The sequence below is a fragment of the Onychostoma macrolepis genome, chromosome 07, assembly GCF_012432095.1.
Source record: "Onychostoma macrolepis isolate SWU-2019 chromosome 07, ASM1243209v1, whole genome shotgun sequence".
In the NCBI taxonomy this organism is placed as follows: domain Eukaryota; kingdom Metazoa; phylum Chordata; class Actinopteri; order Cypriniformes; family Cyprinidae; genus Onychostoma; species Onychostoma macrolepis.
In genome coordinates, this window is record NC_081161.1 from 25,440,354 (window position 1) to 25,468,123 (window position 27,770).

The 27,770-nt window shown below is 37.7% G+C and overlaps 4 protein-coding genes across 5 annotated transcripts; 3 read left to right on the forward strand and 1 right to left on the reverse strand.

Moving 5' to 3' along the window:
* Positions 1–1,165: 1,165 nt before the first annotated feature.
* On the forward strand, positions 1,166–11,486 carry fbxo3 (F-box protein 3). Of its 2 annotated transcripts, none has more exons than XM_058783586.1 (11): positions 1,166–1,295; positions 3,873–3,962; positions 4,106–4,269; positions 4,381–4,495; positions 5,975–6,179; positions 6,994–7,039; positions 7,140–7,224; positions 7,611–7,733; positions 8,856–8,971; positions 9,146–9,327; positions 9,453–11,486. In XM_058783586.1, the coding sequence occupies exons 1-11, from the start codon at positions 1,204–1,206 to the stop codon at positions 9,579–9,581; spliced, it is 1,347 nt and encodes a 448-aa protein (XP_058639569.1). In that variant the 5' UTR covers positions 1,166–1,203; the 3' UTR covers positions 9,582–11,486. The 2 variants fall into 2 exon arrangements, with proteins under 2 accessions (XP_058639569.1, XP_058639568.1); XM_058783585.1 differs by having other exon boundaries at positions 9,146–9,336; positions 9,453–11,483.
* Positions 11,487–12,517: 1,031 nt separating this feature from the next.
* On the forward strand, positions 12,518–15,807 carry cd59 (CD59 molecule (CD59 blood group)). The gene is made up of 4 exons (XM_058782528.1): positions 12,518–12,558; positions 13,942–14,022; positions 14,140–14,241; positions 14,351–15,807. The coding sequence occupies exons 2-4, from the start codon at positions 13,968–13,970 to the stop codon at positions 14,548–14,550; spliced, it is 357 nt and encodes a 118-aa protein (XP_058638511.1). The 5' UTR covers positions 12,518–12,558; positions 13,942–13,967; the 3' UTR covers positions 14,551–15,807.
* Positions 15,808–18,878: 3,071 nt separating this feature from the next.
* Positions 18,879–22,363, forward strand: aplnr2 (apelin receptor 2). The gene is made up of 2 exons (XM_058781908.1): positions 18,879–19,473; positions 20,219–22,363. The coding sequence occupies exon 2, from the start codon at positions 20,425–20,427 to the stop codon at positions 21,649–21,651; it is 1,227 nt and encodes a 408-aa protein (XP_058637891.1). The 5' UTR covers positions 18,879–19,473; positions 20,219–20,424; the 3' UTR covers positions 21,652–22,363.
* A 149-nt stretch (positions 22,364–22,512) lies between these two features.
* Positions 22,513–27,007, reverse strand: psmc3 (proteasome 26S subunit, ATPase 3). Its single transcript, XM_058781907.1, has 11 exons — positions 26,898–27,007; positions 26,296–26,376; positions 26,079–26,204; positions 25,846–25,950; positions 25,614–25,676; positions 25,354–25,491; positions 25,127–25,270; positions 23,925–24,170; positions 23,686–23,831; positions 23,237–23,318; positions 22,513–22,865 (listed from the first exon to the last, which is right to left on the reverse strand). Exons 1-11 carry the CDS (start codon positions 26,937–26,939, stop codon positions 22,755–22,757), a joined length of 1,284 nt encoding a protein of 427 aa, XP_058637890.1. The 5' UTR covers positions 26,940–27,007; the 3' UTR covers positions 22,513–22,754.
* Positions 27,008–27,770: the final 763 nt, after the last annotated feature.

A 27,770-nucleotide genomic window follows, 5' to 3' on the forward strand; every position in this document is an offset into this window, starting at 1 on the left:
TTTTCTAAGAATAATTATGTACTGTATGTACAGTAAGGAATATATTGGTAAAATTTCACGTGTAGTAAGTCAGTCTTGTAACTGCAAACGTATTACAACCTTATAATAATTATGAGAATAATTATGTACTGTATGTACAGTAAGGCTGATACTGGCAAAATTTCATGTGTAGTAAGTCGGTCTGGCCTCTAGGAATGTACTACAGCCTTTGGAACATGAAAAAACCCTTTTGGTGAAATACAGTATTTTTTTTTTCTAAGATTAATTATGTATTGAATGTACAGTAAGAGAGATATTGGAAAAATTTCATGTGTAGTAAGTCAGTCTTGTATCTAGGAATGTACTACAATCTTTGTAAATTGCTATAATTTTGTAATAATATTTGTAAAAAAAATATTTCTAAAACCAACTTTACCACGCTTATATAAAATACATAGTACACATACATATATTATGTAAACAAAAACTTTTATTTTGGATGTGATTAATCGCGATTAATCGGTTGACAGCACTAATATATATATACAGGTGCTGGTCATATAATTAGAATATCATCAAAAAGTTGATTTATTTCACTAATTCCATTCAAAAAGTGAAACTTGTATATTATATTCATCCATTACACACAGACTGATATATTTCAAATGTTTATTTCTTTTAATTTTGATGATTATAACTGACAACTAAGGAAAATCCCAAATTTAGAGCACTTCATGCTTCCTGCTGCTGACCAACTTTATGGAGATGCAGATTTCATTTTCCAACAGGACATGGCACCTGCACACAGTGCCAAAGCAACCAGTATCTGGTTTAAGGACCATGGTATCCCAGTTCTTAATTGGCCAGTAAACACGCCTGACCTTAATATATATATATAGCTATAATTTTATATATAATTTTATATATATATATATAAACACACACACACACACACACACACACACACATACATATGTAAATATGTGTGTGTGTGTGTGTGTGTGTACATGCAAAAATGAAAACAAAAAAAAGAAGAAGTCAGGATCGTTAAGTGAAATCGAAAACAAAATCTTTAAGTACCTTACTGCTCACATCGTACATTTCCCGTGGTTAATGGTTGTGTGGCGACATGTGCGCAATATTTGATAACAGTGCAGCGTGCGGACACGCCCTCTTGTCATCGCAGTGAAGGGGCGGGGCTTCGGTTCTGCAGTCGCTACAAAGATGGCAACGTCCATAGCGCTCAGCCTGGATAACTTACCGTCTGATCCATTACTGCTGGTGCTGTCATTTCTGGACTTCCGAGATCTGATAAGGTAGACATTCAACTTGAGCCATTCTGTCAGTCTATGCAATAATAAGCACGCTTGTCTGTTTCTTGAATTAGCTTGAAAAATAATATTCGCTGCACAGTTAGCTGGCAATGCTAACAGTATAGCTTATGATATTAGTCAGGCAGCTACTGTTGATAGACAAATACGATAATACTGCGATAATGTTCATTTTCAGTCACTATGAAAAGGCACGCATCTGTGTTAGCTGTTACACTTGATCATCTCATGCATCTTATGTTTGAAGATAGAAGTGCATGACTTCATACAAGTTGACAGTGTAGTGCGATAAGCGGCAACACAAAAGCTTTATTTCTGCTGCAGCTGCACGGTGAAGGCAACTGTTTGCGCTTTGGGGATCATAAACTGAGTTATGCTTTGATGGTAAATATTTTGGTCTCGGAAATGGGCAGTGGTGATCACGTGACGCTGGTTAGCTTGAATTTTGTGTGACACTGCCACTAAGTTTTCCCTCGCTGTTTAAAGCAGCTACCTTAAAGACTTTACATCTTACATTTACATTTAGTCATTTTGCAGACGCTTTTATCCAAAGCGACTTACAATTGGGGAATACATAAAGCGATTCATCTTGAAGAGGCAATCAGACAGACGAAGTGCTTGTAACACCAAGTCTCAGGCATTGTTCAAATAAGTACAAACTACCAAAGGAAGGAATAAGTAAAGAGAAAGATTTTTTTTTTTTTTTTTTTTTTAAAGTTTAGGATGAAGTCAAGTGCTGTCGAAAGAGATGAGTTTTCAGTTGTTGCTTGAAGATTGACAGGGATCCAGCTTTCCGGATAGGGGTGGGAAGATCATTCCACCAGCCAGGAATGGTGAACGAGAGTGTTCTGGAGAGTGATTTTGAGCCTCTCTGTGATGGTATCACGAGGCGTCGCTCACTAGCAGATCTCAGATTTCTGGAGGGGATGTAGATTCTTAATAGAGTAATAGAGAGTGGAAGTAAATGGGTGCTGAGCCTGTGGTTGTTCTATATGCAAGCATCAGTGTCTTGAACTTGATTCGAGCCGCGACCGGTAGCCAGTGCAAGGAGATAAAGAGAGGTGTAACATGGGCTCTTTTGGGTTCCTTGAAGACCAGTCGTGCCGCTGCATTCTGAATCATTTGTAGAGGTTTGACTGTGTTTGACGGAAGTCCAGCCAGAAGAGCATTGCAGTAGTCCAGCCTAGAAATGACAAGGGCCTGGACAAGAAGTTGTGCAGCATGCTCTGTCAGAAAGGGCCTGATCTTTCTGATGTTGTGTAGTGCAAACCTGCAAGATCGAGCAGTCTTTGCAATGTGGTCTTTGAAGGTCAGCTGATCATCAAAGATTACACCAAGATTTCTGACCGAAATTGATGGGGTTATTGTTGATGAACCTAACTGGATCGTGATGTCATGCTGTAGAGTTGGTGTGGCAGGGAAGACAAGAAGCTCAGTCTTTGCCAGGTTGAGCTGCAGGTGATGTTCTTTCATCCATGCCGAGATGTCCGCCAGGCAACCTGAGATCCTTGCAGCTACCGTTGGATCATCTGGTTGAAAAGAGAGATAGAGCTGTGTGTCATCAGCATAGCAGTGGTAGGAGAATCCATGTGCCTGTATGATGGGACCCAGTGATGTAGTGTATGTGGAGAAGAGGAGGGGTCCAAGAACCAATCTTGTCATCATTTTAAAGGATACATTATTACTTTTACATTTATGTATTTGGTTGATAGTTTTATCCAAAGTGACTTCCGTTGCACTCAAGGTCTCCTACCCATAGTAAATTTATTAAGGTACTTTATAAAAAAAAATATATATATATATATATATATATATATATATATATTCTAACATTACCTTAATTTTGAACTGCATTTTTCCCCCTTGAAAATCTAAATAACTTTATTCATTTATTTATTTATTTTTCAGTTAATTTAAAGTATAGTGGGAACCTTAAACAATGATAGATGTTTAATTTTTGGGTAAACTATCCCTTTAACTAAGATTAAGGTTTTTACTTAATAGTTTGAGAATATGAAGTCCATCACAACTACGCTTTGTACCACATTATACAAAAATCCACTTGAAGGTTGATCAAGGCCATGATCAGATATTTAATAGTTTTAACAAGTGCTGTCAAATGATTAATCGCATACAAAATAAAAGTTTTTGTTTGCATAATATATGTGCGTATTCTGTGTATATTTATTATGTGTATATATAAATAAATAAACACACACACAGTATATATTTTGAAAATATTTACATGTATTTACATGTCTATATTTATAATCATATAATTTATATTATAAATAAATATATTTAATATATAAACAACCTATTTTTCTGAAATGTATACATGCATGTGTGTGTATTTATATGTACATAATAAATGTACACAGCACACATACATATATTATGTAAACAAAAACTTTTATTTTGGATGTGATTAATTGCGATTAATCTTTTGACAGCACTAGTTTTAACATGTGAAGCATTGCCTGAATAGCCTATGTTTTCAGCATCTCAAGTAGTTCAAGTAGTTGAAAGTGTTTTTGTTGATCTGGCTTGTTCTTTTCTCAGCTGCAGTTTTGTCAGTCGTCGACTCAATGAGCTGACAGGCCATAACCCCCTATGGAAGAGACTTTGTCAGAAGCACTGGCTCCTTACAGAGTAAGCTCACTCCTCATGCCCTCAGAACTTTTGATTCATTTATGGCATATGCATTTTTCTGTCTTTTTGTTGCATTTTTAAATTTTGTTGTAATCAAAATACAGTGTTGATGACATGATTTTTTTATTTTTTTATTTTTTCAGGGCAGACAAAACTCACAGAGGCCTGGCATGGAAAGAGCTGTTTCGGGAATATTATGCTGATCTGGGCCGTTACATTGACTATTACAGCACTCTCAAGAAAGCCTGGGATGACCTGAAGAACTACCTGAATCAGAAATGTCCCCGAATGATAGCTTCACTTAAAGGTCTGTCCACAGTGTTACTCATCCAACCATATTTTGAAAACCTGTGGGTGTTTTTTTTTTTTTTCATAATGAGTGTTGTCCACTGAATGTTTTGTTTCCTTTTCCTTGAAGAGGGAGTGAGGGAGGAAGAGCTAGACACCATTGAGGCCCAGATTGGCTGCAAACTGCCTAATGACTACCGTTGCTCCTATAGGATACACAATGGACAGAAACTGGTGGTCCCTGGGTAAGACTTCTGAGAATATGATGTTGATCATTTCAAAATCCTATTTATTTATTTTTTCCATTGCAATTTACTTGTCAATCATTAAAACATGATTAGAAAATTTAAAGTAATTATTTGAATGATCATAACTGATTTGAATAACATTGATTGTACACAAGCACCGTGGCGTGCACAGACCTCCGGAGGGGCAGGGGCAAAATGGGGTTGGGGGGGGGTTATGGGTTTGGTCCCCCTCAGCTAGGGGTGGGCGATATGGCAAAAATATCACAATTGTTTTAGAAATATCATGATTCACAATATTATCACAATTCTTTGTCATGTTGGATTTTCTATTTTGCAAGCTGTTTGAGCATTACAGCCAAACTAATTTCCCTATTATAAAGACAAAGCCTTTCAGCCTTTTTTTAAATACAGTCGGCAGCATGTAGGCTACTGTCCCTTTAAGACCTGCACGCATCTAATATACAGGCACGCATGCGTTTCTCTCAGCTGTTTACCTTCATTTTAGACATAACCAACTGAGTCTATACATAAACCTTGTGTGTTTTGACAGTAGCACAAAACATAACTTAGTTCAGTAATCAGGCGCTGTTTGACAGGCTTTTGAGAGCACGCGCTTTGGGTGAATGTGCTCAGAAAAGGCGCTCGTCAGAACAGAACACTGAGTGAATCGTTTAACCAGTAAGTCTGTGAATCAGATGCAGATAATGTACTTTTGGTGACTGCGAATAAGTGCAGTGTCCCGTGAGAGTAACTCTACCGCTGAGTTAACACTGATGTGAATGTATGTGGCCTTGTACAGTATATAGAGACGGCGGCGCCAGAACTGCAGCTGATAGAATGCGCGCTGAAGTACGATACTATGATATTTCTTCAAAAAAGCAAATCGAGACATTTTTATAGTCCACGATCAAAACTCGTCATATCGAACACCCCTACTCTCGGCAGAAATCGCAGACTAGGGGCACCGGACCGCAAAGGGCACTTTACCGTCGGACCTCAAAGGGGCAGGAGCTCGAGCCCTCTGATCTTAAAAACTGCCATAGGATCTTATGTTATCAACAAATGGCAGAATGAATGGGATCAGTGTACAAACTAACTATAAGAAATTATCAATAATCACTGCGATCAGATCATACACAATATTCAAAAGGACATTCCGGAATCACACGAGTTGGTTCAAATGAAGATCCACCGATAGGCTTATCTCTTAAATATATTTGATTAAATTGTGTTGGTAGTTCTCTTTGGAAACTAGCAAACACTTTTTAAGAAATTCTTCTTAACAGATCCAATCCTGAATCTGACTTTTTATCTAAAGTAAACTTTAAAAACCTCATTAAGGTTTTTAAATTGCAATCTTATAGTATTTAAACTTGTTTCTCACCTTGAAAATAACCAAGGAAGCTGGCATGGCATTAAAATGTCAATGAACCTTTAACATTATAACATCATCTTTGCACTACCTCCCCTCCACAGGCTGATGGGCAGCATGGCTTTGTCCAATCACTATCGCTCAGAGGACCTGTTGGATATTGAGACCGCAGCGGGGGGATTTCAGCAGAGGAAGGGAATGCGGCAGTGTCTTCCACTCACATTTTGCTTCCACACTGGCCTCAGCCAGTACATGGCCTTGGAGAGCACAGAGGGACGAACACGCAGTGAGATCTTCTATCAATGCCCGGTTAGATCACCACCCTCAGACCACAACAATCTACCATGCATAAACATGCATTTATGTAGGGCTGGCGAACAGTTATGAAAAGTGAAACTGATGTAAACCATATAGTAGCTGGAGACAAAATGGTAATGTTACAGGAATAGTTTACCCAAAAATGAAAAATTTGCATAACATTTACTCACCCTCAGGTCATCTATGATGTAGATGAGTTTGTTTCCACATCAGAACAGATTCAGAGAAATGTAACCTTACATCATATGCTGATCAGTAAATGCTCTGCAGTAAATGTGCTGTCAGAATAAGTTTAAACAGCTGATTAAAAACATCACAATAATCACAGAGATCCATCTTTAAACCATTGCTTCAGTAAAATATGAGTCCTATTTGTAATATTGGGTTCTTCAGCAAAAAAATTACCTTGTATGAATCGGGAGAGAAATAAGTACACATCAAGCATCACTTAAAAGCGAAAACAGTCCAAAACTGTTCTTTGATTATTATATCATTCTGATTGCACCTATTCACTGCAGAGGTTCCTTCGGTGAAGAAGTGATGCTAAAGAGTAAGGATAAGAGTAAATTTCAGCATATTTAAATTTTTTGGCTGAATTACTCCTTTAAAAGGCCTCCCAACTGCATTGTAGCTGACAGGTGGTCAGTTCACCACATCAATTACAACTCTGCTTGTGCATGAGGGGGGCTTCAGCACTAGATAAAAGAGGGGTATTTTTCTTGCATCGTTGCACTTTGACCAGTAAGAGGTGCTCTTTTCTTGTGTATTACAACCCTTCTTGCTAGCTCTTGTCTTTTCTTCACAGGATCAACTGGCACAAGATCCCTCTGCGATTGACATGTTCATTACAGGTAAAAAAAAAAGTGCAAAAGCCTGCATTACTACATTGCAGTTTTATAAATTGTCTCAGATTATATGAACTCTTCTCTCTCCTCTTTTCTTTTTTATCAGGTCCTAACTTTACTGACTGGTTTACTTCCTATGTTGACAATGTTGTAACAGGAGAATACCCCATCATTCGGGACCAGATCTTCAGGTGGTCCATCTTTCGTTATCTTGCATTTAAGCCTTGTTCAGACTGTCAGTCCAAATCCGATTTGGATATCCGATTGGAATCCGATCATATTTAGCAAGTCTGAAAGACAAAAAAAAATCATGTCAAATACAATTTCTACAAATCTGTTTCAAGCTCCCTCCATATGTGATTTGAAATCCTATTAAAATTGCTTTTCTGGAAATCCATTTCAGTCTGACCGCTCCAATCAGATTTAGTGTAGCTTTTTTGCTTAGGCCACTTTCTCACACCACGTAAAACGTAAATACGTCAGACGTTGTTTGTAAAAAAAAAAAACTAAAAAAAAACATCTACAAAAGCATATTGTAAGTGCCCCATTCCATTTTATCCGTTTTATGTTTGTTCAGGTATGTTCATGACAAGCGCTGTGTGGCAACCACTGGTGACATCACAGTATCAGTCTCTACCTCCTTCCTGCCAGAGCTCAGTTCAGTCCATCCGCCACACTTTTTCTTCACCTACAGAATCAGGTACTACATAAATCCACAGAGCTGAGCTATGCATGAATTCTTTCCTAGGCCTGATAATAGTGGCCTTTGCTGATGGTGATGAAAGTTAAACTGATATTTTTGATTTTGATAAAGTGAAGAAAGTTTTGCCTGGGGGGCATGTGATTATTTTCTGAGATTTTGTCTATAATGAGGCAATATTTGTCCCCTTAATCTGATTTCAGAGCAATTTTTACCTTTTATAAAGGCATTTCTAATCTTATTAAATGTTAAATCAAACTGTTACATTTAACCAATAAATTAAATTAGAATAATGAGATTTATGCACTGCAGAAGTGGCACAGAAGCTGCATTTGAAATGGCATTCCCATGCATTTACATGAACTGTTTAATGCAGCTCAGAGGTAGCTTAAATGGATTTTCAATAGCAAAAACAATGCTATGTGTTTAATTGTATATTTAACTATGAAATTAAATTTAGCTGCCAGTTACCAGCAAGTCACTGTCTTAATGAGTTGTTTCATTAAGTGATTCATTCAAATGGTTTGTTTAAATGTTTGTTAAACTGATTTGTTCAAATAGCTGATTCATTCGGTCTCTAAATTATTCATTACACTGATAATTCTCTGTACATTCTCAGCACCGATATGTGTTACTCTGAAAAGCAAAACAGTTCTGCCTGTTGTTTCAGTTATTTAATTGTCTAAATTGCAACATACAATGTGTATTTAACTGTTTTATAAATTCAGTATGACTTTTGCAATTGTGTTTTTATTTGGTAGAGAACTGAACTGTTGCTCATGTGATATTGCTTAACTATATCTTTTGGTGTTAATAAGACAAAAATAAGGCATTCTACTGGCATTAAATATCACATTGTGAAAGGCAAGTTTTTGTTTGATTTTTGCAAAATGAGTGATTTCGTTATTATTATAGACGATACATATCACACATGTGGCTCTCTTCCTCTGTTTATTCTCCCAGTGTCTTACCAAAAAGTAGAGATCTCAGTGCTTAATTTGTGCACATAGTTCTTACTAAAATGATCGAGCTGCTTTCTGCTGTGACTTGCTATAATGCAATACAGCTGTACTAAGACTTGACATGGGATGATACAATGAGCTGTGCCATCTTATGCATCAGGATTGAGATGGCAAAGTCGGCCCTGCCAGAGAATGCATGCCAGCTAGACAGTCGGTACTGGAAGATCACAAATGCAAACGGAAATGTGGAGGAGGTCCGTGGCCCTGGTGTTGTGGGTAAGAGCACATCCCTGTAAGTTAAGAGTAAATCAGAACAGTTAGGACTGGTAACAGAATTATCAAGATAGGACATTCTGACAGTATCTGTCTGTTCATATAATTCATGGTGACAGTTACTCAACGGTCTAAATAACGTCCTGCATCTGTTTTTTCCGTTTGATGTACATGCAGGCGAGTTTCCAGTGATGACACCCGGTAAAGTGCACGAGTACGCCAGCTGCACCACATTTTCCACCACCTCTGAGTACATGGAGGGCCACTACACATTCCACCGGCTCAAGAACAAAGAGGAAGTGTTTGACGTTTCAATCCCACGCTTCCACATGGTGTGCCCACCATTCCGTGAATCAATGGTGCGGTCGGTAAGGCGCTATTTATGTCTTTCTGTTAGGTCCAAGAAAAACGAAGATCCAGGATGCTAATGTGTACACATTTGTCATTTTAAATCCCCAATTCTGTGTTTGTCCCTCTCATTTAGAGCTCAGTCAGTGAGGTGTCTGCTCCTTATGATGATGAGAATTCATCGGACACAGACGACTACGAGGAGGGAGAAATGCGTGGCATGAACATGGCTGACCCAGGAGGACGCTGCCCTCGACATGTCTGATGCACTTTTACATGCCCCGGCCAACACCCGCCCACAGATACTGACGCACAGACACACTCGCACAAACAGGAGAGCAGGAGGACAAACAGGGCTTTTAGGCATCTATTGTTTATTGTGCAGCGTTCTTGTGCCTGTCACCTCTTGAACGTTTTCTCCAGTTTCTGAGGGCATGTGTCTGGTTGTGGCATATCTGTGGACGTGTGAGATCATTGTACGTGTGTTTGAGTCTGCAAGTGTGTTTTGCGATTGAGAGTGAGGGAGTTTATTGAATGCATGTGAGATTCTGTGAAATTGGCTCTTCTTGCCTGGGTTTCACAATGACCTGCCACTTACCTAAAGCAATAGTTCAGCCAAAAATTGAAATGTACTCATCTTTGTCATTCCAAACCTGCATGTCTTTCCATCTCCTGTGGAACACAAAAGAATATTTGAATATAGTTTGTCCATGCAGTGAAAGTGGAGTCCAGTGTTGTTTTAGACCCACTGACTTTAATTTTATGGACTACAAAAAAAATTGTTTAAAAACAGACAAAAGACGTGTTTGACAGAAGTAAAGACAATCATACAGGTTTGGGACGACATGGTAACAAAATTATTTTTGCTTGAACTATCCCTTTAAATCCTTACAATTACAGAGCACGAGGAGAAATTATGACACTACTATTAGTAGAAAAGTACACGCACACTGTATCACTGTGTGTGTTTGTATATAATTTATAGATATATAGATTGAATGCGTAACAGAATGGCTAAAATAAATTGATCCCATTCATTTCCTCCACAAGGCCTCAGGTATTGTGTATGTGCTTGTGTATATATGTTTGTTCTTGTCGTCTGAACTAAGGGTTTTGGGGACAGGCTGAGGTCCAGATCTTCTGAAGTGAAACTGATTTATTTAAAGAGGAGTAAAAAGCACATAGACCCAAACCAGCCAGTTCACACAAACATCAGCTAACCTGTGTTAGCAATCATTTTTAGTTACTTGCTCTAGTTCTGAGGTGTTCAGAGGTGCTTTTGGCCTGTTCTCAGAAATGCTGGATGGATGTAAACCGAAGGTCAGCCAGAATACATTGATGTAGTGTAAAGGATCATTTTAGCTCTGATTATCTTAAGGGCTGGAGGTTACACAGACTGGTGTGAATAGCAAAATAAGATAATTTTATGAGAAGTTTATGGCATTATTGTGACTTTCCACATTTTTTCTTCTTTAAATCCTGTGCAAGAGGTAAATGATCAGAAAAATGTCTTTGTTGTACAGTTTTTTTTATTTTATTTTTTTCAGAATGAAATCTAGGCAGACTTTAAGAATTTCTCTGCTTTTTTCTTCCCTTTCCCTTCCTAATGGGAATGTGAGCTAATCTTGCCTAGAGAAATGTACGATTTTGATTTTCATGTTTATGATTGCAATTATATGTTATCATCTTTGTAAAATAATGCTGTGCGGTGAGATTTTTCAACAGTTTGCTATTATGTTCTGTTTAGCCCTTTTGAACCTCTCAGATTAGTTAATAACTCCCTTTTTTTTTTTTTTGTCCGTGTGAGGGTTTTTTTGTTTGTTTGTTTTTTTTGGAGTAAATAAAAAGGTAATGGTGTATCAATACCGTGTTTCACTACTACATTGTTCGTTTACATTCTTGTTGTGATCAGGATGCTTTCTACTATCTCAGCACAAAGAGGCTGTTGATCTATTTTTCACCAGCCAGTGCTATTGTCTCATGCTGGAATATCTCTGAAAACACTTATTGTTCTCACAACACAAAACTTAGAGTCATTTCTGTCACTCCGACCCAAATCCTAACCCTAACCCACCACAATAGTGTCAGTTGTCATGGCAACATGTTGAAGAGGCCTTGTTGTTGTCAGACTGATGTTTCTTTGTTGAGCTGTTTTGTTTTTTGGCACACATCTCCTCCCATCTCTTTACTCATTCATGTCAACTATTCTGAAAGAGAGAAAATGCTAAATTTCTGTAACATATCTTAAGTACTTTGACAAACAATTCATTTTGAAGTGCCCACACTAGGGCCAATACATCAGACATGTAGGCTTTTCATGCCAGATAACTTCAAATCACATTTCGTTGCACACCCGTGTATATTTAATGGTCCTTTATGCCTACGTGTGAGTGATTTTGATCATGTGTGTTCGGTGCTGACAGCCTCAAATATTTCAGCTGTTCATGTTCTACAGCAGAATGGATCCTTGTGTGACCCCGTGTCTAATAATGGGCCATTCACTAAGCCACTGTCTGCTGAAGCCTGACCTAGACGTGTGGTCAAATTAATTGTTTTTTAAAAGTTGCATGTAGATAAAAATGTAAATCTTATACTGCTTCAGCATTTTATAGAAAGGAAAAAGGATCTTCAAGAAGAACAAAAGGAACTGAGCGTATGTGCATATAGTACAAGACAACAGTCAAAAAAGGTTAAAAATCAAGAATTGAGACGAATGGCATGAAAGTAATGTGTCTTATGCGAGTAAGAATATACACATTGTACATGTATGTTGAACGGTGGGATTTTCGCTCTTAGTATATTGATTAAACTGAGGAACAGAAAACTTTAATATTCAGCTTTCAACCACAGGATATTGAATAAATATTGTAGAGAAAGTTGCAGGTTCATTCGTTAGAACAAAGTAGCAATGGAATTCAACAGTTACAGAAATCACTATCAATGTTCAGTTTTAGGGTGACCGTCCATGACTCTAATGTACAGTACATTACTTGTGATTAATTCTTTTAATGAATGGTTATAGCAATATTATTTTTTCTTTTTATCTCAAAGTAAAATCAACAATACCCTGTAATATATTTCATTTAAATATTTTAGGACAGTAGAATGGTATACAATAAAGAGCACAAACGATTCATTGAAGAGCATTGTGGGCGTGTTTAGGAAAGCGTAAGTGGCTCAAGCTCTCCAGTTTTCAGACTGGTTTGGATGTGTCTGTGGTTGGATACCTTCTTCACACTGGGGTAAGACTACAGAAGAGTAACAGAGATTATGGCATACTGCTTAGTATATTCTGTGCTTGTGAATCAGGCTGATTTAGATTGCATTTTTACAAGTTTTAAAACTATAAAGCATTAAAAACATTAACTTTTCCAGGGACAAATGTTTTTTTTTTTTTTCTGAGGTTATGGTAGAAAATTATGATAAAATGTGACATTTGATTTAAGGTAGTCATTCGTTTTAGTTTTACAAATACTATAGATTCTGAAAAGAAAATCAAACAATCCATAATTTCATGAAAGGGAGACGAGCTGTCACGGGGCCAGAGAGTCAAATAAATTCTTAACTATTTGTAGTTGGTTATCTCTCCAAACATAATTTTATTTTATTATTATTATTATTTCATTTTTTTGTGAATGCTACCGAAATTATAATTTAAATGAAATTGTTGGGTAAACAATAAAACACTGGTGTACATTAACTGCAGTATATCAAGTATATTGAAAAGTTCAATTTTAACTTAAAGGTTGAATTATGTTCTCAGAACAAGCATATTTATTAGTTTTTTATTGTTATTAATTTTTAAAAAATGTAATTAAAAATTTTTTTTTTTTTTATAAATGTCACATTGTGGCAAGTGTTATGCAATAAATATGTTAAACATATGTTATGTATAATATATATTGTATTTTTATGATTCAAGATCCAGGATGTTGATAAAAGGCTGACATGTTCAGAATGAAGTTCAAAAGACAAATAATACCACAGAATGAATGTAATACATTTAGTCATTAATAATGTCTAAAGCTTAATGATTATGTAAAATAACAAGCGAACAACAATAATAGCTGTGGTCGCAGTTGCAATAATTGTAGCTGTAATGCAGGCCAGATAATCGGTCAAAACGGGATGTATCTCAGCAAAACTATGTACTCCTTAGATGATCCGCAATTCTTTCTCTTATAATTATGTTAGTTAATCGAATCAAAATTGTAATCATATGCTCACCATCATGTGGTTCCAAACCAGTGATTCTGTTACTTCTGCGGAACAAATAAATACATACATACATATATACATACAATTTTTGAAGAATAATGGTAACCAAATAGTTTTGGTGATGGTTGACTCACCAAACACCATTATGTTCCACAGAAGAAAGAAGTCATAGTTTTGGAACAATATGATGGTAAGAAGCAACTACAGGCTTGGTGTTCATGCATTAACCTGTTACATGTCTAAACATTCTGAACGTGAGGGTTTGCGATCTGTCTACAAATTTATTAATGAAATCTAGGATGAATTTGATTTTTAAATCTAAATTTTGAATGAACATATCATGCAGTCACATTGAGACAAATTCAAATAGTACTTTACTCAGATTCCCCTCTCTCTCTCTTTATCAGGATTAGACTGGTAAACTGAAAGCATTATGAAAGCTTCTGTTGGAGTGTGTGTGGTGTTCGTTTTGGCTCTGGTGGGGCTTGGTATGTATTGCCACTGATCCTGTTTTCACCATCCATAACAAGTGTTTTTGTCATATTCTGCATTACTATTCTTGCAAAAATATATATATATATATCTCTGTCTCTTTGTCTTTCAAGGCTCTGCCATTAAATGTTACAGTTGTAAGGACTACACGGGCACATGCTCTAAGACTCGAAACTGCTACTATGATGATGCCTGCGTGACCGTCTACGAGAGAGGTGCCAGCTCACCCATTCTTAGAAAATAGTGTCTTTCTGAATTCTAACAAACCATTTCCATGACCCTTTGACTTTGCATGACATATCTGCTCACCCCCTTTTCTTCTAGGTGGTGACACACACAGGCAGTGTATAAAGTACTCTGATTGTAACTACAATGTAATCGGCGAGAAATTTCCCAAAATTTCCAGCTTCAAGTTCTCCTGCTGTACCACTGACCTGTGTAACACAGCACCTGTGTCCGTGTCCAGCCGCTCTGTGGTGGGAATACTGCTCTCACTAGCACTCTTCTGGTGGGGTGTTCTCTAAAACGCTTCTGCATTGTTCCTCGTAAAGCTGGTAGTGGTATCATGCAGTGAGAATGCAGAGATCTTCTATATCTTGAGTTAAGTGGTCAAAGAAGCATTCACAGCTTAAATCTCAGCTGTACGATAAAACTGTGTGTACTCACCGCTAAAGCTTGTAAGCTAAAGCTTTTTTTTTTTTTTTTTTTTAGTTTTGCACTTAATAGTGAAAGGGAAACCATCTGATTATAATTTGTTGTATTCAGTGTTGCTTTATGTATGTGTACTCTTTCGCGGCTAATCTTGTTACCCAGTAAAGTGCCCTGCTAAAAAAAACAATAGAAGCCCAATAGAAACCATCACAGAAATTCTAATGGTTTCCATTAAAATACCATTATAAACCATTAGCTTTTCCCAGTAAAACCATTACAAAATTCCTTTTTGTGGTGTGTTTTGGGCATTTTTCCAATAGGATTTAACATCCCACCAATAGAATCCATCACATACCAGTAGACACCATTATAGTTTCCATTAAAACCAATACAATTCCCATTATAACCATTAAAACCATTACATTTTCTATTGTGTTTTGGGCAGGGTTCTATTGTTTTTTTCAGCAGGGTGGTACGACTGAGTGGGTTAAGAGGGATGCTGACATTTTAAGGGTTAATGTATCATATCATCGTCATTTTCATAAAAACCCTTTACGCCTGCTTTTCCTCTGACTTGTTTACGAATGTCTCTTTTAAAACTTAAAATCTCTTGAAAAACATTGCGTGCAATATGTAGACATGTACTGCCAGTGTGCTGATTAGCTTCTTGTTACCACTATAGCCAGCAAAACTTACTGAACCTTTATGTGACCAATAAAAGGAACATGCAGTTTTATGCAAATTGAGAGTTTGAGAATTCTGTTAAATATTTACAACGATTCCTCATGTAGGCCTAAAGCTGTTTATTAGCAATTTACTATGCTGGAGCTGGATTAAAATTTGAGGTATGACTGTGTGTAATTTATGTTGTAAAACAAAATGTGATGTCTCTTCAGCTAATGTTAACCACATTAACTAACCATTAGAAAAACCCAAAAGATTCAGGTCATAGGGTCTTTAACAGCCATGACTAACAAGTAGGCTATCACCGCAGGACCCCATTATTTATAACGATTAGGTTATTTATGTGCTTCGTTTCAGGATTTTTTTTTTTTTTTTTTTCTGGACATTAATTAATATAATTATTAGTTCTCTGTCAAAATAATGTAAATAAATGTTTTTTGGCCATTCCCTTTATTGCCTTAAAAGTGACATAAACTATTCCTTATTTGTGGAATGTCTGCTTAGACTGATAATAAAAAATAATAAAAAAATAAAATAAGTGAATAAATATGTATATATATTTCAACTACAGATGCAATTATGCAAATGAATGTGAATAAGAAAAGGGATACTGTATGTTAAATATGAATAGTGTGTTGGGTATTGCACGTGTGTCTTGGGTATCATTATGTATCTGCAACTTTTGTTACATTCAGATTTAGGCAAATTTCTTAAGAGATTTCATCAAACTCTAGATTCATCTCACAGAATATAATGCAATTTCAAATATTTCCATTTTCTAATAACACTTTTTATGGGCATGTTTCATTTTATCATGGGTTGTTGCATTTTGATGGTGATAAAATTATTAAACATAAAAGATCTGAATTCATGCTGAGGGCATTGCAAATATCAAATTAATTCTGGGAAATGCATAATATTTTCTCATACATATAGAATTAAAGAATATAAAGTAGGTTACAGTAAGTATAAGAATTGGGTATACACAATTATTTATATTGTATGCAAATTTTAAAATAAGAACTTATCTTGCACCACTTAATATCTATACATCTCCAATTATGCATGGTTCTAAAATGCATAAATATGGTATATCAGTTATTTTCTGGTTGGAGTTACTGGACACTGATGCAAGAGATGGTACATAGTTCTGCTTATGTACACTTTATAGTTTCACCCAGTGCTTTGCGAACAGAGTGTGTTTAACTCATGTCATACATATGACCTTACAACCTTTTTATAGACCCTCACTATTTGTACAGCTGAGATCAATTGGGAACAAGAGAGAAAAATCTGTGAACATCTCTCTGGCACTGAGTGGCTAGTGTGAAGTGTATATTCTACATATATATGCTATGCAGTAACCAGGACCATCACAGGACAAAATCTTTAGGGTGAGCCTTTCACTGGCTCAGTGTTTTTGTTTTACAGTTTTTCTCAATCGATTTGACACATTTCTCCAAACTCAGGTCACTGTTCTCAAAACAGTTAACACTGTTGATCTTAAGTGATCTGAATACTTTGTAATTGTCCTAAACAGATTGCATGTTTTCATTAATTTCATACAAATTACAAATCATGCAAATCATTTTCTCAAAACAATGTGGACAAAACTCTTAAACGTTTTCACAATAGTTAATACAACCAATCAATACTTTAAAATATCTGAAAAAAATGTTTTACACAAGTCACAAACGTTTATGTACCATTTGTCCAAACACAACAAACAAAACTCTGTAATTTGTCATTCTATCAAATGAGCATGGTATATTTTCGATTGGCCCTAAACTGATTCGGTTAGCCATACACTCAACACAGCAAATGCAGTTTTTCTAATCGTTTACACATTTATCACAATTGCTTTATAGAGTGATAATAAAAGGGAAAGTATACAAAGAGCAAGAATGAATTTTTATAATTATAATTATAATAATAATAATAATAAAGAAAAATAAAAGAAAGAAAAATAAAAACGGGGGTGTGGGGCGATAAAGAAAGAGGTGTAAGTCTATAAGGTGGTGGAGTGGGCAGAGAAAGGGGTGTAATGAGAGAAAAGAAGAAGAGAGGAACAGGTAGAAAGAGGTGAGCAGAGAGGAAGATGGGAGAAAAGAGGAGAGGAGAAGGAAAGGGAGAAGAGATGAGTAGAGAGGAGGGCACTGGTGCAATGGAAAGAGCATGAGGAGAAACTGTAAGAAGACACGAACGAAGGATGTGGACAACAGGGTGGAAGGAGAAGATGAATTTCAAACCTAATTGACCATGTAAAAAAGGAGCTTGTCAAGCATGGATTCAACCTTCTTACATTTTTTCTCCTATGATGCAAGCGCTGCAAATATGTAGTGTAGATAAAGTGAAATGAAATTCTCTTCCAGATGTAAATGAAAGGCAACATCAATAATTCAGGATAATTCATGTATACAGCAAACACACACGCAAGCGTTTTAACATAGACATAAGACTATGTTTTATAATCATTATAGAACAAACCTATAGATTTGATGTTAATATTTACTTTTAAAAAATGCATTACTAGAAAAAATTGCAGTGCTTCATTTTGCAGTAAAGTTGAACTGTTTGGTTAAGATAATTTTGTGTTTGGGTGGCTGTGCTAATTGTTTTGAGAACAAGTACATTGTGTCAAATCGATTGAGAAAAACTGTATTGAATAATTGGTCTAGAGTAGTTCAAATACAGATGCAAACAGGAAATTTCATCTGCTTCTACCACTGCTAATGAAAGTCTCTGTGAGCAACATCTCATCTCCTGACTATTGTACTCTGCACATATTCATTACTATTAGTTTGAGAAACAAGGTACTCAGTTGCATTTTTAAATATTTGCTGTGTATCATTGTGTTGCATCATAAATAGCTGTCCTGTAGGCTCTGTCAAGATTTTCTTCAAGACAAAAGTCTTTCCCTTTTTCATTCTTATTGAGAGTGTCAACATGCAAAAACACACAAAGCCCACAATAGGGAATCCCTGAGTTTCAGAAGTGTTTAAACAAGACAACACAAGACTCAGACTGCTCAAATAGTTCAAACAGGACCTCAGACATGCAGCTGAGCTCAAATAGAACCAACACAATGAATTTATTAGTTAAACAGAGGCAGGTGAACAGTTCACATAATTGTACATATAGCTAACGTGCGACTGACTATTTATAAAATAATCTATTATAATCTAAGAAATGTTTCCAAACATATGAACATCACATTTGACATTAATTTGGCCATGTTTGATATGGCAAGTTTATTGTTTATTTTCTGCAACCCACCATACCAAAGTCTCTTGTCCAGACCAATTTAGGAAGAAGCAGTCAGAAATAAGACTTAGAAAATTATAAACATCTAGTTAGCTCTTATAGTAAGTTCCTCTGTGATTGTATTGGATTTAGCAGCATGAAACTGAGAAATTGTTAATTTAGAGCTTCAGATTTTTTTTAGGTAAACTTGTTTCAAACTCTTCAGGCATGTGCTGATATAGAAATGTATGCAAGTGTACAGGTCTAACTCTTACTTTTCCTGGTACAAAATCACCCTCTAGTGTGATTCAGTGAACAGTCTGTACAACAATGGGCCACACATAATGTCTCTGATTTCCTGATCTCCCAATGTTTTAAGTAACACATTGTTTGTAAGAATGCATACTATATTTGCTAATACAACCTTGTGTATATAGTGGTAGTGTTGGTCAGAGGTATGCTGTTTGCTACAGCGAAAGACATTGTCATGTGTATAAAGCTTCTTTCAAGCCTGAGGTGTTCTGAGTTTACTCAATCTGTTTAAGAGCAGAGGGACTGTTTGGAGATCTCACAAAACTGCTACGGGGTGGTCTTATGGGAGAGGAGGAGGACAGAACAGAAAAGGGAATGGACACAAAGAGGAGATGGTCTTTAAAGAGCAGACACTTCCCAGTAGATGAGACACAGAAAGAAGCATTCGATTCTGGAAGAGGTGAGCTGAGAGGGACATCAAGAGAAAACCATGGATACATAGTAATTTGTGTCCTCCTTTTAAATAGATAAACTAAAAACAGAGAGACCAACCACAGAGAAGAGAACACTGAGCACAATCATTAACAAAAGCAGAGGAAAACTCTTAAGAAAAACAGGTATGAGATTATTTTGGTTCATGGTGGATGTCCACCTGAGGAGTGATAGAGAAGCATTGCTTTTGTGGGACAGATTTGATTAGTTTTTCTTATATATGTAGTATGTACATTACTAGATTAATACACAAAAAAAGAGAATGAAATGTTATTATTATTATTATTGCAGAATTATTACTGGAAGTGCATATATTTACTGATGTGGATTAGTTATGTCCAAGTATAACATAGTCTGCCTGGCAAAAAAATATCACTGTTTGTATTTAAATAAGCAAATACTTCTAATTCTGGCATGTTATACGTTTGGCAAAAGTTCTTTTAACCCTACCTGATGCAGTGTGTAGCTTATTTGTTAAACAACCACATCAGAAAAAGTATCCCATGGCCATATCTCCAGACGACAATGCCAAGATTCATCAGGCTCAAATTGTGAAGAGACCTGAGGAGAGACTTTAACCCCACTGAAAGGGTTTGATTCTCCCACTGTCGATACAAGATCTCAGCCAAAAATGTATGCAACCCTTGATGGAAATAATTGTTGAAACAATGCCACAATGAATGCAGAGCGTAATCAAAGCTGAAGGCGATCCAGCAAAATGTGTTTTGGCCAGGCAGTGTATAAGCTGGTTATTTAGGGGTTGAGAATGTATAAGATACAACCAGAAATTATATGAGAAGTTTTTTCTCATCTGTTTTTAATGCACAGCTTCCAATAACCTTTTTTTCTTTTGTCTGTGATATCCCACAGAAATCGAAGAGGACAGAGGAGGAAGGAAGTGTCACTGACTCTTCCAACTGTCGTGGGAAATTCCCAAATATAGAATCTAGGGGAAAGACAAGTGCTCTATCATCGTTCTTCTTCCCCTCTCAAGCCCTTAAAAAGAAACTCAGTTCTCTTTCCTGCTCACATCATCCACTTGCTCTCTGCAGTAGGTGCAAGTGTGTGACTCTCAGATGTCCGGGTCTCTGCCCTTCCCTTCACCCTCGCCCTTTCCCTCATGTGACTACAGAGAATGGTCTGCAACCTGGGTGCTGATTCCAAGTGTGTACCTCCTGGTGTTTGTTGTGGGATCCTTGGGTAACGGCTTGGTGCTATGGGTGTACCTGGGCCGCCGAACGAGAGGCCGCGGGAGGGTTGGAAGCGGGTCCAAATCTTCCCAGACCACCGATCCACCCCCTTGTCCCTCCCCTACATCTTCTCGTACAGTAACAGAGTCTTTAATAGCAAGTCTAGCATTGGCTGACCTAGCCTTCATCATGACTCTGCCATTGTGGGCGGCGTACACAGCACTGGGCTACCACTGGCCCTTTGGCCATGTTCTGTGTCAGGTGAGCAGTTACATTGTGGCACTGAACATGTATGCGAGCGTGTTTTTTCTGACTGGGCTCAGCGTGGAGCGTTACTGCGTCATCACACGAAAGCGTGGCAACAGCTCAAAGCAGGGACGGTCAACCACTCGCGCCAAGTGGATTGTGGGTAGCGTGTGGCTGGCGGCTGGAATCCTGGCACTTCCTGCTCTGTTCCTACGGACTGTAAGGGAGGTGGATTTGGAAGCTGGAGATGATGGTGATGGGCAGGACGGACATGTGTCCTCCTGCTTGTGTGACATGGACTACTCCAGCTTGATCTCAAGTGAGCTGGACCCAGCAGCTTCGGAGCAGGCGGAGCTGATGTGGTCAGCAGCTTTGGGGTTAAAATCAACTCTGCTTGGCTTCCTGTTACCTCTTGTAGTGCTGCTGCTCTGCTATGGCTGGCTAGGACAGCTTCTTTCCCGACACTTCAGCCTAGGCCCGCGTCCTGATCATACGCGCCAACGCAGGCTCCTCCGTATCATCATCACCCTTGTGCTGGCCTTCTTCCTCTGCTGGCTTCCCTTCCACACCAATAAGACACTCTCCGCTCTGGTGGAACTGGGCATTCTTCCCTTTTCCTGCAGTTTCGACCAGTGGTTGGTGGCGGCCCATCCATACTCCATCTGTCTGGGCTACGTGAACAGCTGTTTAAACCCTCTGCTGTACGCTTGCTGTGATCTGGCTTTCCGGAAGCACTGCAGCGGTCTGCTTGTGTGCGTATGGGTCAAATGCAAAGGTCAGAAGGGAGGAGAGGAGAATGAACACCACAAAAGTTCACCAATACCATCTGGGACACATGAAGTGACATTTAATAAAGAAGAGCAATGAAGAGAGATTCATTTGGCAGACTGTGACAGCTGAACTGTTTCTGTGGAAATTTCTTAGAGGACTGTGAGAATCAGATTATTATTTCCATCCATCTGTGAGATTTAGCATGAACTTCACCCCCTCAAGAAAACAAGATGCCAACATAGTGTGGGAACTGATAAGCAGACAGGATGCAGTGAAGGTTTTCCCATGACATTATGCCTGAAGAGTGAAGAGGAGCTTACAAGTTCTAGATGAAAGAGAGCTGCATCTCCCAACATTATGATGCAATTCAGACTGTTTGTGCAGTGTAGGCACGTTGTTGAATTATGAAATATTGAATTAAGTAAAATATTAGACCTTATGTGCGATTAGATTTTTTTGTTGTTGTTTTTTTATCATGTAACAAAACTTTGAGAGGCTGTTTAGCCCTATCAGTGACTTTCAGGATCAGCAGGCATGTATTTTTGTATTTATAAATGTTCATTTATAAAATAAAATTAAAAAAAAAAAAAAAAAAAAAAAGAAGATTTAAAACTTTCTTCAAACCCAACAATGTAGATTTATTCCTACAAAAGGTTTAAATATGTCAGTACTATCAAAATGTTTGTCTGAGGATCTTTACTATTCCCGACACAGCAGCATTAGCAAAACCAATGGTATGAATTTGGGGCAGGACAAACTGTATGAGCAATGGCAGATGGGGAGCGTTTGTAAAGTCACTTTTACAATTACATTTGACACTTGTGCAAAATTACTCAAATGGAACAGCTTGATTACAAAACTAGTAGTATTATTCACTACTGGTTATCCCATCACTATTAACAAAACAGGAACATATGTAGAAACAACACTTGACACCTTCAAAGAAAGCACAAATAATGGAAAAAAGGTTTGTGTTTTAATGAACTGAAAGAAACAAAGGTTAACTGAAAAATATTCCATAAGTCATCACTGTGAGGCAGTCCAACCTGATTTCGGTTGATCCGTCTCCAACAGAACCAGGTAATTACTCAGAACAGTAATGGATCCCAGTAGCACTGGTTTACAGGTGTACCTGATCCTGCAGTTGGACCACTTTCACTCTCCCACACACACACACACACACACAGTCCTCTACTGGGTTAAGCATAGTACTGCAGATTGGCTTTCTTCTTCGCTTGCACCTCCAGAATGCCCTCCATATAGTCCTCATGGTTAAGTTCAGTGGCCCCACGGCGCAGAGCAATCATGCCCTAACACACAAAAGCAAACAATACACATTTAGGAAAACATGAAATAACAACAATCAGGAGCAATGACTATTCCCAGAAGAAAAAACCCAAGTGTTTATATTGAGCATTAGGGTATAATTTCAATTCAGATTCTGTTTTGCAAATAAAAAAAATCTCTTTTTGTCAGGTAGTGTCAGACAAGTTGTATCTTGCATTAAAGCAAGTGAATGACTGAAATACTTTTTTAGTACACGTGTCTCTTTTTGGGATCAATGTTGTCACACAAATGACATTCAAGTCCTGGACCTTAACCACAATGTTAATACCACCTCAAAAAAAGAGATACTAGTAGTAAAGGTAAATAAATTTAAGATTGCAAAGATCATACTTACAGCTTCAACACAAACAGCTTTACATTGAGCTCCATTGAAATCATCAGTACAGCGTGCCAATTCTTCATAGTTCACATCAGGGCTATAGCACACAAAGTCAAAGATACAGTCATGAAATAAATGGTGGGAGAGAACATAATGCTAATTTTTGTGATAGAGAATTATTCAAATTTGTATAGCAGTTGAACTTCAGTTTTACAGATACAATAGACAAATGACTCATGCAATCCAATAAAACATTAAATAAGCTATGAAAGCTGTTGTTTTGTTGCTTTAAAACTGTGCAAAAAACTAAAACTGTGCTCTACCACTGCAAATGTCTCATCAGTTGATGTGCAAAAATACAAAATGACCATTTAAAAGCAAACGCCCAACCTAACAGTAAAACATATTAACTCAGAACAACACCCAGGACCAGCTGAAAAACAAAAAGAACAAATGTTACATACCAGACATTCATCTTGCGTGAATGGATCTGCATAATGCGAGCACGAGCTTCCTCGTTGGGCATTGGGAACTCAATCTTGCGATCCAGACGACCTGAACGCAGCAGAGCCGGGTCAAGGATGTCCACCCTGTTAGTGGCAGCAATCACCTTGGAGGGGGAAAGGGGAAAAAAATTTAAAAAAACACTTGACAGGGCTGACAGGTCCACAATTATGACAAGCATATGGGCTCAAATGTGTACCTTCACTTGCATGTTGGGCTGGAAGCCGTCTAACTGATTGAGTAGCTCCAGCATGGTCCTCTGCACCTCTCTGTCTCCAGCCTTCTCACTGTCAAAGCGCTTGGTGCCGATAGCGTCCAGCTCATCAATGAAGATGATGGAGGGAGCTTTCTCCTTGGCAAGAGCAAATGCATCACGTACCAGTTTGGCACCATCACCAATAAACATCTGCACCAGCTGAGGGCCAGCCAACTTCAAAAATGTTGCCTGAGAAAGGACAGTAAAAGAATTTTAAAGTTTAATGCATCAACACAAAAACTGTAATGCGGGGGTGTCAAACTCAATTTCTACTCGGGCCATATTTGCATTATTTGTATCCCCAAAAGGACTGACTTTAAATAAAATACAAATTTAATTACTCTTCTTTTTTGCCTTTTTCTTTTCTTTTTTTTTTAAAACAGCACCAGTTTTTGGAAATAGACTTCATTTGTTGATTTATTTTCTTTAATATTATTATATAACAAACATGTATGTGATGCAGATCATTAGTTCAATTTAACAATATAATTTGCCATATAGGTCCTTGTTAAAACTGCCTGTGAACTTCTTTTAGGTATAAAAACTGGTATTGGTTTAGTTGATGACAATATTAAGAACAACTGTCTTTCAATTATTGCCACTTCCTAAAACATTGTATTTGTACCAGCACAAAAGCAGATTTAAATTTAGCTGTTCAAGTCATGCACTGAACATTCTCTAAATACAATGATTGTACGTGTCAAAGGGTTAATAATTGCAAACCACATAGGATGCAAGTAAATTAATCAATATGCGTGTTTCAGAGCGAAGCACTGTGTTGCATGCAAGCAGCTCATGATGGTGTTTTCTGTATCTCAGAGCGGCTCGGTCTGTAGTAAATGCAGAGATGGATTTTATGAGGAAGAGCATCTGCTCTGAGATTGGGTCACCTTTAACCTGCATTTGGGAATGCAACATCCACCAAACTTGCAATGAAAAGTGCTTGAAAATAAATGAGACACTTTAAGGGTCCCTGCAGTTTTGATGGTTTAAAATTTGGAAATGAAGAAATTAGTAATACTGATACTTGTACTATAAAATAGTTATTTTTTTCTCTTAAATACTATAATTTTTCATTGAAAATCACAACAGTAAGCAATCACAATTGATATCAGAAAAATCTCTTTTGCTCAGAGACACTGCACCTTGGTTTGGGCTGCGCAGGCTCTGGCCAGCAGGGTCTTTCCTGTGCCTGGTGGTCCGTACATCAGAACTCCCTTTGGTGGTTGGATCCCCAGATTCTCAAACTTCTCTTTGTGGTTCATGGGCAGAACAATTGCCTCCACCAGCTGCAAAGAGCAAAGCAGTGAGCTCAGAAATAAGTCAACTAACATTCTGTCAACAATACTGTCATTGTGAGCAACTTCAATACCTCTTGAATCTGTTTGTCAAGGCCACCAATGTCACTGTACTGCTCTGTAGGTCTCTCATCCACTTCCATGGCCTTAACTCTGGAGTCATACTCAGTGGGTAGAGTCTCCAAAATCAGGTAAGAGTCTTTATTCACACCCTGTCAACAGCAGGAGATGCAAATTCAACACATTTCAAAGCAAGAGAGACATTTCAAGCAACATTATTTAAGGTTGTGAATATCCTGAACTAATTCGTCAAGGGAAATTAATTCTCACTTACCACAAGATCACCAGGTTTCAGTTTCTCAGCATCCACCAAACCAATCACAGGCAGGAAATAGGTCTGCAATTATAGTACTATGTCATACACTATAAAACCATTAAGATAACGCTACATGAATCAGTATTTAAAAAGAAAAACACAGAGGAAAATGTTTGTGATGGAGGAAAGAAAGGCATAATGGCCACACAATGGCAATGCTGAAGCTGTTCAAATTACATAATTGACTAACCTGTCGTGTGGAGGTTTTGATGACGGCACACTTGCCCTTCCTCTGCGAGTCCAGATCAATATTGGCTCCATCCTCCTCTTGGTCATTAGGATCTACATCTAGCAGCTTCCATTCAAACGCACAACACATACAAACTTTAAATCCCATACACAAACTTGATGCAGACAAAAAAGCTCCTTGTGTCCCATTCCGACACTTTAAATAAGATGTCTAGAGGAAAGGAGATATTTTACCTCTATGACGTTGGAGACGAGGTAGGGCAGAGTCTTGTTCACTTTGATTTTCTCTGTGTTTTCCTTGATCTTGTCTTTCATGGCTTGCAGCTCATGAGTGACACGCAGAACCTCACTCTTCATGATCTGCAATCATAAACACCATAATAAGGCACAGAACTGCATGAAGACACTGAAAACAATCATCTGCACACTAAATGTGAATTACAGAGGTTACCTTAATCTCACTGTCCAAAAGACGAGTCCTCTGAACAATCTCTTCAGTGGACATCTTAAGGACTTCTTCGCCGATGCCATCCTATAAAATATGACGGAGGAGTCATGTTTGAATATAAGTTTTCAAGTCTTCCAGCCTCGAACCTCATAAACACCAGGTTTCCTGTATACTTCATATACTCAAACAACAACATCTGATTAAACTTATTGTGAACAGCAGGAAACCTGTTACCATGATCACCATTAGCTTACCCTGCTAACGTTATCCTAGCAAGCCACAATCACACTTTTACTAAAGATGTATTGCGATCTTTTTGTAATTTTAGACCGAATTAAAATTTGGAGTTGTTCTGTTATTATCTACCCCGATGGATGATCGTATGGGTGAATGCACACACTAATAAAGAATGAATGAAGCACAGTGAAATTCACTGTGTCATGCTATGCTCTTCCATCAGAAAGCCATCAGACCCAAACCCAGCGCTCAAATATCATTTAAACACGCCACTCCTGATACATATTTCTGCACATGTGTACAATATTTACTAGCTTTGAAAAATAGTATAGAACCACGGGGGGGAAAAGAAAAAACATATAACAGACCTCCACCTCATCCCAAACTGATCTGTCATTCAGCGACGACATCTTGAAATGTTGTTTCTGCTCTTTCTCTTCTTCTTGTAGACCTTTGGCGGTTGGCAAACCTGCGCATAGTGCATTACCGCCACCAACTGGACAGGAGCAGAGTGCCAAATTAAAGTAAAAAACAACAACAATCAAATCCTCCAATTACTTAAAAGTGTGTGTTTATATTATATTAATATTCTTTAATCTGTGATTTTGAGATAAAAAAAAAAAAAAAAATTGTAAAACAATGTGTATTTTTGTTTATACCTGGACACTACAAGAGGTTACAATTTGCCAAAGAACACATTGACTGGCCTAAACAGAAATGGTGCAATATGTTGTGGACTGATGAAGCAAGATTGTTCTTTTTGGGTATAGGGGCCTCAGACAGTTTGTCAGACGACCCCCAAACACTGAATTCAAGCCACAGTACACAAGCATCATGATATATGGGGATGTTTCTAATACTATGTGTTGGGTCTATTTATCGCATTCCAGGGATCGTGGATCAGTTTGAGTACATTAAAATACTTAAAGAGCTTATATTACGTTATGCCAAAGAGGAAATGCCCTGGAAATGGGTGTTTCAACAAGACAACGGTCCCAAACACACCAGTAAGCAAGCAGCATCTTGGATCCTGACCAACAAGATTAACGTTACGGAGTGGCCAAACCAATCTCCAGACCTTAATCCAATAGAAAACTTGTGGGGTGACATCAAAAATGCTGTTTCTGAGGCAAAACCAAGAAATGCAGAAGAATTGTGGTGTGCAATCGTCCTGGGCTGGAATACCTGTTCACAGCTGCCAGACTCCATGCAACACAGATGTGAAGCAGTTCTCAGACACC

Coding starts and splice junctions, on each gene's coding strand:
- fbxo3 (XM_058783585.1), top strand. CDS start 1,204: ATGGCAACGTCCATAGCGCTCAGCCTGGATAACTTACCGTCTGATCCA. Junction 4,496..5,974: donor CAGAAACTGGTGGTCCCTGG/GTAAGACTTCTG, acceptor TCCCCTCCACAG/GCTGATGGGCAGCATGGCTT. Junction 7,734..8,855: donor TTCTTCACCTACAGAATCAG/GTACTACATAAA, acceptor CTTATGCATCAG/GATTGAGATGGCAAAGTCGG.
- cd59 (XM_058782528.1), top strand. CDS start 13,968: ATGAAAGCTTCTGTTGGAGTGTGTGTGGTGTTCGTTTTGGCTCTGGTG. Junction 14,023..14,139: donor TTTGGCTCTGGTGGGGCTTG/GTATGTATTGCC, acceptor TTGTCTTTCAAG/GCTCTGCCATTAAATGTTAC. Junction 14,242..14,350: donor CGTGACCGTCTACGAGAGAG/GTGCCAGCTCAC, acceptor CTTTTCTTCTAG/GTGGTGACACACACAGGCAG.
- aplnr2 (XM_058781908.1), top strand. CDS start 20,425: ATGTCCGGGTCTCTGCCCTTCCCTTCACCCTCGCCCTTTCCCTCATGT.
- psmc3 (XM_058781907.1), bottom strand. CDS start 26,939: ATGTCGTCGCTGAATGACAGATCAGTTTGGGATGAGGTGGAG. Junction 24,171..25,126: donor CCTGCGCAGCCCAAACCAAG/GTGCAGTGTCTC, acceptor GTCCTTTCTCAG/GCAACATTTTTGAAGTTGGC. Junction 23,319..23,685: donor TCACGCAAGATGAATGTCTG/GTATGTAACATT, acceptor TGTGTGCTATAG/CCCTGATGTGAACTATGAAG.